The sequence below is a fragment of the Aulonocara sp. 'chitande type north' Nkhata Bay genome, linkage group LG4 (genome assembly GCF_057382095.1).
Source record: "Aulonocara sp. 'chitande type north' Nkhata Bay isolate Kocher_YH1m ecotype deep benthic linkage group LG4, A_spYH_male_GT1.1, whole genome shotgun sequence".
Classification (NCBI taxonomy): Eukaryota; Metazoa; Chordata; class Actinopteri; order Cichliformes; family Cichlidae; genus Aulonocara; species Aulonocara sp. 'chitande type north' Nkhata Bay.
Genome location: NC_141347.1, coordinates 32,515,934 through 32,528,036, shown reverse-complemented (window position 1 = coordinate 32,528,036; position 12,103 = coordinate 32,515,934). Strand labels below are relative to the sequence as shown.

Genomic DNA, 12,103 nt, shown 5'->3' with positions numbered 1-12,103 from the left:
TTACACATCTATAATGTGTAGTGAAGTGCTTAAGTGCCAGACTGGCTGTACAAAAGAAAGAGAAATAGAGAAGTATTCCAATCAGCACCCCCCCATTGTGTTAGATAGCTGGTTAACAGCTATCAGTTGAGTAGCTGAGTATCAGATAGGCAGTGTGTGAGTTGCAGTCTCATTTAGCAGTCTCGCGGCTTGAAGGTAAAAGTTCTGCCTCATTCTCTTGACTGAAGTAACTACACTCCTGAGGGCCACCATCAACGTCGTGATGCTCCGACTAAGGATGCTTTCTATAGTGTAAGAATAGAAGTCCCTGAGCATCCCAGCCAGGAGTGTGAAATCCTTTTTCGTTATCTAAAGTAGGAGAAGCAATGATGGGATTTCCTTATCATGAAGTCATCTCTGATAGAACAGCAGCCAGTGGGCACAACTTGGAATATTGATGCTGCAACTTGCTGTAAATAAGCTACAAACCATGAAATTCAAATAATTCGGACTGACCTTAGGCACAGAAGATCTAAACAATCTCCAAAGCTTCAAGGTGGGCACTCAAGATTTTTGTCCCTAGTTCAATAATTAACCAGATGTAAAATATGCTTATAAGCTCCGTCTGGAGTACCTGCCTTGTAATGTTGAATAGTGTGACAATAAAGTTGGTCTTAAGACATTTTGGATAGGAAATTCCATAATTTATTAAATAAGTTGATTAACACCAAGTTGGTTACACTGCAGGGATATCAATCTGTCCGGTTATGAAGAATAAACTGTTGCAAATCCATGTTGTTGGGGACAGCATAACATTTGCCATGGTGTTCCTAGACTCCGTCACTTGAACACACCAAGGTGCTTAGCATGAGCTTGTTCTCATCTGTGTAAAGAACAGGGTGCCAGTGGTGAATCTATCAAGCTGCATGGGGCACAACTGTGATTGCAGATCTTACTAAAAGATACCAGGATCTTTTAGTAGGACCTCATGTCACCACCATGGAGCCAGGTTCAGAGTCCAGTCACAAACATGAACCAGGCTGGAGGGCATTTTCCAGAGTTCTGGTAGGGATCCCTCTGATTCTCTATGGAAAAAGGAGCAGATATTATTCCTGCTGCTGGGCTGATGCCCCTCTAACCTCTTGAGACTGCTACAAGAACCAGAACCTTTGTGTGACTGTGCCAGGTTGGCAGAGTCACACAAAGGTTGTTGACTCTCCATTGCATCAGTTGTCACTTTTAATGTCCCAAAGCAGGTGAAATGGATTCATATTGGTTCTAGCTTTCTAACTGGACAGATCAATTGCCTGAAGTTTAACCGACTTTGTGTTAGAGTGTGACGAGTATCTATTATCTCTCTGATTTATTCGAGATGAAAAAGAACTCACCTGTCAAAGTATGTAAGAACTGGTTTGTGCTGCTGAATTGTATATTTAGTAAATTGATGTAGTTCTAGTTCACCTTTAAAAGAAGGGCAGCAATAAACTGCCAATAATACTAACAAGTGCCTTCTGTTACTTTAACCAGAGAGGGGAGTTCATTAAACAAACATCTGGGACTGTCACACTTTAAAAAAAAAAAAAAGAAAAAAAAAAGGAACTAACATTTTACCAAAGACAAGGATTAAATTATTTTAGCTGACAAAATGACAAGTCCATTTCTGCACTTCATTTCTCCAGATTCAGTAAACTATTAAACACCTTCATGATTACAAATGACTTCCAGCCTCACAGGACTATAATATTTCAGCCTGTTAAGACACGACCATGCCGATGTTACCAAATGTAGCTCAGACTGCTGACAGAGTCTACTAGTTAAATTTAGCACTAAGCCCCACCCGTATTCTGGTGCCCATTTTATTCCTTCACTCTTTCAACAACTACCACCCAAAGAAGTATATCAATTTAATAGTGAGAGACTATTTTATTACCCACACACACGACACTAACACCCATAACCAGCTGCCTTGTCATTTACCATTAAAAACAAAGTTTTCCAACAGACTCCAGTACATTTTATTTTTTGCTCAGATAAAGATTAGAAACAACTTGCAAGAAATCAACCACATTGCATATATAAATTAAAACGTCCTTGACAGTATCATTTATTATATTAATGCTAATATATATCCAATGAAACCACAGCAATCCTTTTATTCCTTTAAAAAAATGTGTCTGAGTATTACCAAATAGCGTATTCCTTCCCTGCAAACTAAGGTTAAAAAGCTCACTGAGCTACGCAACGTTCATGAAATTCAGGGAAAAATCTTGACGTGAGAAGTGGTGACAGATTCAATGGTGAAAAAAAGTCCTCATATTCACTCACAGTCTTTAAGATTTAGCCACTGACATGGAGCAGGTGGTGATACAAACAGCTAAGCTCGACACATCCAGAGGTGCAGAACGTCTGTTTGAAGCTTTGAGCGACTTGTAAGGAAGAGCTGTGGACGTGGTGAGACAAGCTGGAAGAAAACGGTCTGAGCTGAGCACTGCTTTTATGTGTGCTTGTATCCTCATCCCTGTGGTGATGTTTCACATGGCTTTGACTTTGATCTGCTTCATCTTCATCTGCTTCTTCTCAATCTTCTTCTGCTCACGCCGCTGGGCAGCTTCCTGAAAATGTCACATGAGAGAGTTGAATTTTGCAGATTTTGCACACTTGCTGTCTTGCTAAGGTATAAGTGTCTTAATTAAAAGTGTTGTGACACCCCAACACCATCAATGTACATTATAACTGATAATATTAGTCACTTGAACTGAAGATATCTAAAAGATATTCAAAGCCGATTGCATTCAGAGATGGACTTGCAGCAGTCAATTGCTGATCATGAAACTCCCTCAACCTCTGGCCACTTTTGATTGCAGATGTTGCCTGATGGGAGGCAACCCATCTCAAACTCAGGCTAACTGCAATCACTCAGATTGCTGTTATTTCCAAACTTTCACCAATCTGATTTACAATAACAGACAGTTAGTTTGAAAAGATGTTGCAACCAGTCATTAGGTCATGCTTTTTAATCACACTTGCATACCAGAACACCAAATGGACAAGGTCCAGACTTCTTGTCACACTGCTGCTTATTGTCTTTGCTCCCAAGCGCAAAATCTATTAGTTTTCCCTTGTACAGAGCTTTTTCCGTCTGTGCCACCAAGGCTTTGGAGCAGATTACCACTCCAGCTCTGTTTATCTGACTCTGTGGAGTCTTCTTCTCACGGTCTTCATTTATGTTTTTTAAGTTCTTTTTTTAAAACATGGTTCTCTGTTGATATTGTCTTTTAATTGTGTCCGGCACTTTGTGTGTTTTTTGTCTATGAAAAGTGGTATATAAATATTTTAGTTACTCACTTACTAGTGGATTTTACCATGTTTGGTCAGTTTTTCTTTTTCTTTTAGCTAAAGCCATCAGCACATTTACTGCATACCATATCATATCATTTTGAGTGTATTCAGTCTGAAAAGTTCTTGTTGCAGACCTCCAGACGACGTTGTCTCTCAGGGTCCTCTTCATTCATGATCCTCTCCTTCTCTGCTCTCTTCTTCTCCTCCCGCCGTGTTTGGGCTGCCTCCTGACGCTGAGCGTGAGTCTGCTTCAGGAAGTTCTCTTCCACACGGGCACGGTTTTTATCAGCTTTCTGTTTGCCCTAAACATACAAGAATGATTAAAAAAGAAGCTAAAACATTAAAACACTGCAATAGTGGGTGCACTGTACACACCTCTCTGTTCAGACGAAGCTTCTTGACTTTATCGATGCTGTAGATCACCATGTTCATGAGAGGAAGCAGAGCGTCCATGTCTTTGGGAGAGGTGTTGCCCATGCCAGGCACTGAATATAAAAACATAAAATATATTAAAATAAACACCAGTGAAATCAAATTAGGTTTAATGACGATGTCCAAGACAGTAGCAGAAATGACATGCTCACCATTAAATGTAAACAGCAGTGTCTTCTTGGTCTCAGGCAGCTTTAAGGGCTGACCCTCCCTGAAGCATCAAATAAATCCATCAGTAGACAGAAATTCTTAACTATAATCTGAAAAAGTAAATGATTACTTACTCTTGCATAATTTTTGGACCAGAAAATTGGTCCGAGAAATGGATGGACTCAATCTTATCAGCATGATTGGTGATATAATGTACCATCTTAAATAACAAAAAAAAAAGGGAGGCAACACAGAGTTTTAATGACAGCAACAGATTTAAAGAGAGTATTCTCAGAATATTCAGTCTCTTTTATGACACTGCTTTGATATGAGAGCCAGACTTCACCTTGTTGTCCATCACACCATCCGTAACCTCGCCCATCTCACTAAGAATAGCCAGGGAGTCTGGGAGCCCATACTTGGCTCCAGACTTTGGCTTATCACCACAGAACTCACTCTGAGATAAAAGAGATAAAAAATAAAATAAAAAAATAAAGGAATACATAAAAACAAGGCTTTTATTTTAATATTAATGCATAGCTGGTAAAAATTCAAAAAATCCAGACTACACAAGTCAGTATTTGCATAAAAACAGTGAATTTCAAAATTGCATGTCCAATTTGAGGAGGAAACTCACCAAGTCCTGCATCTCCTTCTGAAGCCGGGCCGTGGCCTTCTTGGTGCCCACAGCAAATACAAAAGTATCCATGTCCTCATCATTAAGAGTCACTTTGACTTGCTGCAAAAAAACCCCAAAACAAAATAACAACAAAAACCAACCCACAGATGCGGCTGGTTAGAAAGTGTATCTGCAGCAATATACAGCGGAGAGAAAAGAAAAAGTGAAAACGTACCACTTGGTCACAGGCGGGCCTCATCATCCTGGCCAAAACGTTAAGCAGGTCCTGCCTCTTAAGAAACTTTAAAAGACAATAAAAACATGAGATACATGTAGCATACATATATCTAATACTCATACTTGTATATCAGAACACATTGCCCACACCTTGAGTTGGATCAGCATGCCTTCACAGCACACACGTCCAGAGCACCAGAGGTTGTAGATGTGCTCATTTTCCTGGTTCAGCTTCCCAGTGCTTACCGCTTCTTTACTGGTGCCATCATCACCTACAAAGTGTCAACAGTTAACCTCATGCTAACCATTAACACTAAATACAAGGAAGCAGATCTAGCCTGTTGAGTCATCTTTCTGGCAGTGTGGAAAGAACTCACCCACTAGTGCAAAGTTGCTTTCAAGAAGCTCCCTGTGCGAGTTAAACCAGGCCTGAGCCAGGCGACTGTTTTTGTTCTTTCCAATGATGTAGTTCATGATATAGGCCAGCAGGCCCGTCACCATCAGGATCTCCATGTAGTAACTCTCCCAGCTGTTCTGGAGATGTGCAGGAACCTGCAGAGAAGCAAACAGCCAAGAGTATGGCAGCTCAGTCAGGAATGAAGATTAAATTTAAAGAAAAAAAAAAAAAAAAAGACAATAAAGATTAATTTATAATTTCTCACTCTAAGGCCTGTTTTTATTATCCTTGTTTTTAATGTAAACATTTAACAGCATCTTTAATAAAATTAGAAGATTTTAAATTAAAGGTTTATTACACTTCACTACAAAATGACTCCTAAAAGTACCTGGAAGCCTCACTGATCTTGAAGTGAGTCAAAGGTTTTTGCAGGTGGTCCTTCCTTAGGATCATTATTAGCCTGCAGCTGTTTGCTAATACATTGTGCCATTTGGTTGTTGCTTTTGTTTCCCCAGTGATGTTGTGCTGTTCTTCCCTAGGTGGATTAGTTCATTGCTGCCTGGGGCTCTTGTTGCCCCCATCTACACCCACAGGCATGCTGTGGGCCAGCGGGGGACTGACTGCAGCCCTGGAAAGACTGGTTTACAGTCAAAAAACACTTGCTAGTCTGAGCCTAATGATTACAGAATGACCTTGTGTCTTCCAACACATCCACTTGTTCAGCCGTACATGTTTTATTTAAATTAATCTATCCTTAAACTTTAAATTTAATTTTTTAGTTCAATAACTACATGAGGCTTGTTTATTAAAATAATGATTAAATGTGATTTTTGCCCTGAATTACTGAAGTTTGTGTTTGTTTTTTTAAGATGTTCTGAACTATTAAACAATGGCAATTTTTAAAAACAAAAACAATCTTCAGGTTGAAAACTTGGTTGATTTCTTTTTGACTGTAACATAATAGGGATATTACAGGTTGCTACTTTTGTTCTGGAATGACTGTACTGTTTCTAAATAACCCCAAACCTGGTTTGACATTTCTGAGATCGGTCATTCCTTTGCAGACATACACAGACACTACTGTGTATGAAACAGGTGAATAACAGCCAGGGTATCAGTCTGACTAACTTAGTAATCTAGCTCAAATCAGTGCAACTCTGAGACTATTTTACTCAATAGACTGATGAGGAGGGCAAGCTCTGTCCTGGCCAGTCCCCCAGACTCCATAGAGGTGGTGAGAGGAGGATTATGGTCGATGTACAGCTCCTCTCTCTCCCCCTGCATGAGAATGTGGAGGCCCTGAGCAGCTCCTTGAGCATTAAATGGTTACAGCCATTGTGTAGGACAGAGCACCATAGCTCCTTCCTCCTGACAGTAGTTAGATGGTACAATTCACACACATAATAGGGTGTGTTACATGTGCTAAAACTCAGTCCAGATCAAAAGTTTAAGACCAACTTGAAAAATGTAAAAAAAATAATAATAATTTAAAAACAATCCACATTCAAAAGGTAAAGTTTTTTGCCTTTGCCATCAGAACGTCATGACAGTGACTACCTGACAGAAAATTACAATGAATCCACATTTTTTGCACAGATTTGGCCTTTTAAAGGCATGTGGTCCTAAACTTTTGATCAGCTGTAAAACAGCCTGTTTCAGTTTAAGAGTTGTTTTCAATAAATTGCACTCTCGAAAAAAAAAAGTTTAGTCTCACTCCCATTTCTTCGTGTTGGATGCTGAAGCTCTACTTGGAACCTTGTTAAGATCCAACAATACAAAATATGTTTTTTTTCCCACATTTTTCAAGTGGCCTTAAACTTTTGATCGGGACTGTATGAGTGTATACACCATCACTCCCACTGCACTTTATGTACACATAAAAATAAAATCTGAGTGCATTTTACTGGATAAAGCAACCTTTAATATACAGTACAAATTACTCTTGTGCAGTATTTTGGCTTTTTTTATTTTTTAATTTGTACACAGTTGTTTCTTTCCATTTCTAAACGTATAATATTGATTTTTCTTTCTTCTTTGTGCTGCTGTATCATGTAAATTCCCTCAGTGTGGGATTATTAAAGTTGATGTCTGTGTCTTTAGGATTGACCGAGTTTTATGACTGGCATAAACCTTTTCTGAACTGCTGATCTTTCTGTATTATAATACATCATGTTTAGTGTTTTTGTTTTTTAACATATGATAATGATCATTGATTAGTATTGATGGCAGAACAAGTTCCCCTGTGGAAGGTTTTGCTACACCACATCTAGGCAGAGTTCTCTTTCATCTATGCATTCATTTGGACACTTCACTTATATGACTAGCAATAGATATCCAAGTCATCATCCCCATTTTACTTGTTTGAAGTCTGCTTGAAGTCCACAGACTGGAGAGTAGGGATGGGTATCGTTTAGGTTTTATCCGATACCGGTGCCAAATCGGTACTTTTGAAACAGTGCCGGTGCTTAAACGGTGCTCGAACCGGTGCTTAAAGAATGGAGAACACAAACTTTGTCCAAAAACCTCTCATGTTCAGCTGTTTTTTTTTGTAAAAAGATAACAATGCGTGCCTTTTCTGCAGCCATGTGGCATATATGGCATCACTCTTGGCTGGAAGCAGTGCTTAAACAATGGAAAAAACACAAACTTTGTCCAAAACCTCTCATGTTTAGCTGTTTCCCACTTTTTCTTTGGTCATTTTAGCCTTTTTGGCCAGGGTGAAGGGAGTATCTGCCATCAAACAAGAAGACAGCCGCATGTAGCTATGATGATGTTTGCTAGTTCACCTTACATGCATTAATGTAATAACGTGGTTAGCCTACTCAACGTAAATTACACACGAACAACATTAAGCTACTCATGCAGAGAAGAATGGCTGCTGCTGCCATCATCATCCGTCATCATTTCTGCTACACTGGCAGGGCTAGGGGCCAGGACTCTATTCTTCGGGTTTTTGGGGGATGTTGCTCCGGGTCCGATAACTGGCAACCCACCCGACGTGCACGGTGTGAGGTCTCGCAGCAAGCTACCAAATACGGCGCATTTCTCGGCTTTTAAAAAAACCGCTATGCATCGCCAGCTGTTTAATCGGATTCTTGGTGTTACCTCCTTTGACAGTATCACAGTATCAGCTTAAAGCACTTGTTGCAGGCTGCTGAGTTTGCATATTTTGCTGTGAAGTACAGCCAGACTTTTGACCGCTTCGCCTTGGACATTTTTAATCTGTAGCTCTGCTCTAACAGAACTTACGTACCTGGCCCCGCCTACTATCCTCGGAAACGTAAAATGATTGGCTAGAAGTGTATCACAGCTCAGGAAAAAAAAGCACCGAAATAAAGCACCGAAATGTGCGCTGCTTTTCGGTCTGGTTACTACCGTTTATGTCAGAACCGGTGCCATCATGGCACCGGACACCGGTACCCATCCCTACTGGAGAGCATGTCAAGCTGTTGCACAATAATGTAAACTCTCCACATATAAATGGAGAATTTATGTGTGGTCAAATTAGTGATCTGCATGGACCCTTGCACTCACAGTCCTATTTCTCAGGAGTAAGTGGACTCACAAACATGCAAAGTATATTTAAGGATTAGGAATGCTCCACTCACTATGCCAGACTTGCTTTTTAGGAGATTTCAGCAGTAAGCCCGGCTTACCGTGTGGATTATCAGGGGGTCTTTCATGGAGTGTCCAGTCTTCTCCATGTCTCCAATCCCCTCAAACTCCTCCTGGTCATATTTGCTGTATATATCTTGATCCTAGTAAAATACGAAAACAAAATAAATCAAAACAAACATGATTTAGTATGAAAACTGTGTTCAAATACTGAGACGTAAAGAGTTAGAAGGTAATGAACCTGTGTGTCTGGGTCTTCAAAACCATCCTGTCCATCCTCCAGCTCCACTGTGGCTTCATCTTCATCCTCATCCGGCTGCAAGGATGGTGAAGCCCGAGGCGGAGGGGCGGTTTCTGCTTCAGCTGCTGAATCATCGGTCATGTCCTCAAACTCGGCAAAGTCATTGTCATCGAAGTCTGCTAGGTCCTCTCCATCGTCAAAATCATCATTGTAACGCCCCCTGGAGACGGGGATGGCCAAGAGGAGCAGCAGAGCAGGTATCAGGAGGAGATAGAGGCTTTGCATGGTGGGACCTGCATCAGAGAGAATGTTGATGCGACAAACAGGAAAATAAGGGTTAACATTAAAGCCACTTATGTCACCTTATTTGTAAATACTCAAAGAGTATTGTGTAACTTCATTTAACAGAAATCTGTGCATTTTTCTTTAATCATTGTCCATTTTATAAAACCAGTTCTGGTGAAAAGCCAAACTTTTATACGCAAAATCCTTTGTTAATGTAGAAAAGAATGATATCTGCAGGATGTGAAAGATATAATAGATGGGTGTGGGAAGCACAACCTCTGCATCAATGTGGGGAAGATAAGGAAGTTGGTCTTGGACTTCAGGAAGAGGAGCAATACTCCATCTCCCTTTTCATCAGAGGAGGAGCTGTAGAAACAGTCCACAGCTTCAAATACATCTGAGAACACATTTCCAGGGACATGACGTGGAACAGTAGCACCTGCAGCATCATTAGGAACGCCTACCAGTGACTTCATTTCCTCAAGAGGCTGAGGCAGGTTGGCCTCAACACCCCATCACCACCTGGTATGCTGCTGAGAAGAAGCCGCTGCAGAGCATAGTGGAAGCTGCCCAGATCATTTGTAGCTCCCTCCCCTTCATGGTCTGTATTATGAGGGATCCCACCCACCCACTGACCCAGCCTATAAACTGTTATGACACCCTGCCCTCCACTCAGGCAGAAGACTGTTTAGCATCAACACAAAACCCAAAAACTGTAAGCTCCATACATCACTAACTACACTTACAGTGCTATACTTTTAACATGCAGTGTCAGAGCTTTATTAGTGATACGCTTATAAGTTATAATGCTGGTTTACTCTTAAGGATAGCTTGATGTTATGCATGGAGCTGGTTCTCAGGACAGATTTGGTTTTTCATGTGGAAACATGCAAAAGAAAGAAATCTTCCCCCTGATATCTACTGCTATGTAAATATGCAGGTTTCCAAGCAAACAACAACAAAATAAAATAAGTCATTTGCACAGTTCTGCCCGCCGTGAATGATTTACACAAAAGAGATAACCTGATTTTGTTTTTGTTTTTTTAATTCTTTCTCTGTGAGAAATAAACTGAACTGTGGCTTTAGGGAAATTTTACAACCTCAAAGTGTACCATATCCTCAACCGGATACTAAAAATTTTAACTCTCTCTTTCTCTTACTCCACCCAACAGAAGAACATAAGGCCACTTACTTGAGAACTTTAGAGTTAAGATATAAAGACAGACATACTGAAGCATAGAAAATAAAACCATAACACTAATTATAACCACCTAGGACCATCCCCATCCACACCCACTAAGAGACAAGGGTCATACTTCTTTTGGCTACTCCCTTTAGGGGTTGACATCTGCCCCCTTCACTACATCTATGAACCAGTCAAGTCCCTACTCTCACATCTACAGTCCTGCCTTTCCTTCTCTTGCAGTCTCCTAATATTCCTTCCCTCTCTCCTCTTCCTTTGTTTTCAGCCAACAGTAACGCAGTTTCCACTGGCACCCCAATCTGGTATGGAAATGTCATTCTTTATGACCAGCGTGTTTGAGAACTATATCGATGAGATCGGACATTAAATATTTATGTGGTTGTTGTACTGTACATTAAAAATTAATAACTGCATATAACAACATATTATAAAGAACAATATTTTTGGACAGGTGTGGTAAAGTAATTATTGACGAGTGTATAGTTCATCAAGTTAATGATGCCAAAGACAGAGCTCCAACAACAACAAAAATACAAGATAAGCAGAAAAAGATCCACTAACTTACTAGGATTCAGCAACACTTGACCACAGGAACTTACATATGCGTCTTACGTTTAGCAGATCTTTAACCCAAAGACTTAAGTATTAATCTAAAACCACCATCTTTCTTTGAGATTAAACTCTAAGGAAGTTTAATCTCGTCACACAGTGGGATATTAAGGTGACAAATTCCCAAAGAGGAAGCGCTCCCAGTATAGCGACAGAAACCAGAAAGGACTAATGAAAAAAAAGTACCTTTAATTGTCGCATCTCCGCTTTATCATTAAAGAAAACTTATAAAACTACACCTTCAGACGTCTGTAGACACACATGCCAGCCGGGAGTAACTTAAGCAGCTTCAATCCTATGAGCTTTCTTTAGCTCAAGTAACTTTTAGCCACCGACCCAATCTCTGCTAAACACTCGCTAACAGCTAAAACAGAGATTTAAGTCTTTGACTTTTTAGTGACATTTGTGTTAAAACTATAAATGCGGCCTTATCTAGTAATGGCTATATAATTAAAGCATAAACAGTATTAATATCACCCAACCCATCCCCCCCGCCGCCCAGCTTTCACTCACTCATTAACCGCTAGCAAATCTGACATTAGCATGCTAACGGTAGCTAACTAGCATGACAGCACGTCTCTAACAACACCGCTTACGATTTGAGGAAAACAAAACTTCCTTTACGTTTAAAATAAGCCCACTTATCATAAACTAGTGAATAAACAGCTCACCTGAAGTCGACCTGTGACGGTAAAAGTAGTGCTCGTGTAGATTAAATAGCATGAACTGCCCTTGTGGTGACGGTACACCTGAAAATCAAGAAAAACCTTTCAAAATTAAAGTATCGCGACCGGATGTGGTGGATTTGTTTCTGTACATTTCCAAAATGAAACTTTTATTTTGATTGTTAAAACCGGAAGTGTTTGCATGTCTACATTAAGGTCTATCGACACTGCCGCTCCCTGGCGGACACAGCGCGCAACTACAGTTACACTTAAAACCTGAGTTGTCATACACCACATGTTAATCTTAACGATATTTCTCGTTTACCGTCAA

At 40.2% G+C, this 12,103-nt stretch overlaps 1 protein-coding gene across 1 annotated transcript; it reads right to left on the bottom strand.

Moving 5' to 3' along the window:
* Positions 1 to 1,980: 1,980 nt before the first annotated feature.
* ccdc47 (coiled-coil domain containing 47) lies at positions 1,981 to 11,935 on the bottom strand. The gene is made up of 13 exons (XM_086289970.1): positions 11,779 to 11,935; positions 9,010 to 9,302; positions 8,810 to 8,911; positions 5,134 to 5,308; positions 4,907 to 5,028; positions 4,755 to 4,820; positions 4,538 to 4,639; positions 4,247 to 4,357; positions 4,035 to 4,120; positions 3,903 to 3,961; positions 3,694 to 3,803; positions 3,453 to 3,620; positions 1,981 to 2,591 (listed from the first exon to the last, which is right to left on the bottom strand). The coding sequence occupies exons 1-13, from the start codon at positions 11,828 to 11,830 to the stop codon at positions 2,511 to 2,513; spliced, it is 1,527 nt and encodes a 508-aa protein (XP_086146096.1). The 5' UTR covers positions 11,831 to 11,935; the 3' UTR covers positions 1,981 to 2,510.
* Between the last annotated feature and the right edge of the window lie 168 nt (positions 11,936 to 12,103).

Coding starts and splice junctions, on each gene's coding strand:
- ccdc47 (XM_086289970.1), bottom strand. CDS start 11,830: ATGCTATTTAATCTACACGAGCACTACTTTTACCGTCACAGGTCGACT. Junction 4,121..4,246: donor ATGGTGTGATGGACAACAAG/GTGAAGTCTGGC, acceptor TTGTTATTTAAG/ATGGTACATTATATCACCAA. Junction 3,962..4,034: donor GGTCCAAAAATTATGCAAGA/GTAAGTAATCAT, acceptor TTGATGCTTCAG/GGAGGGTCAGCCCTTAAAGC.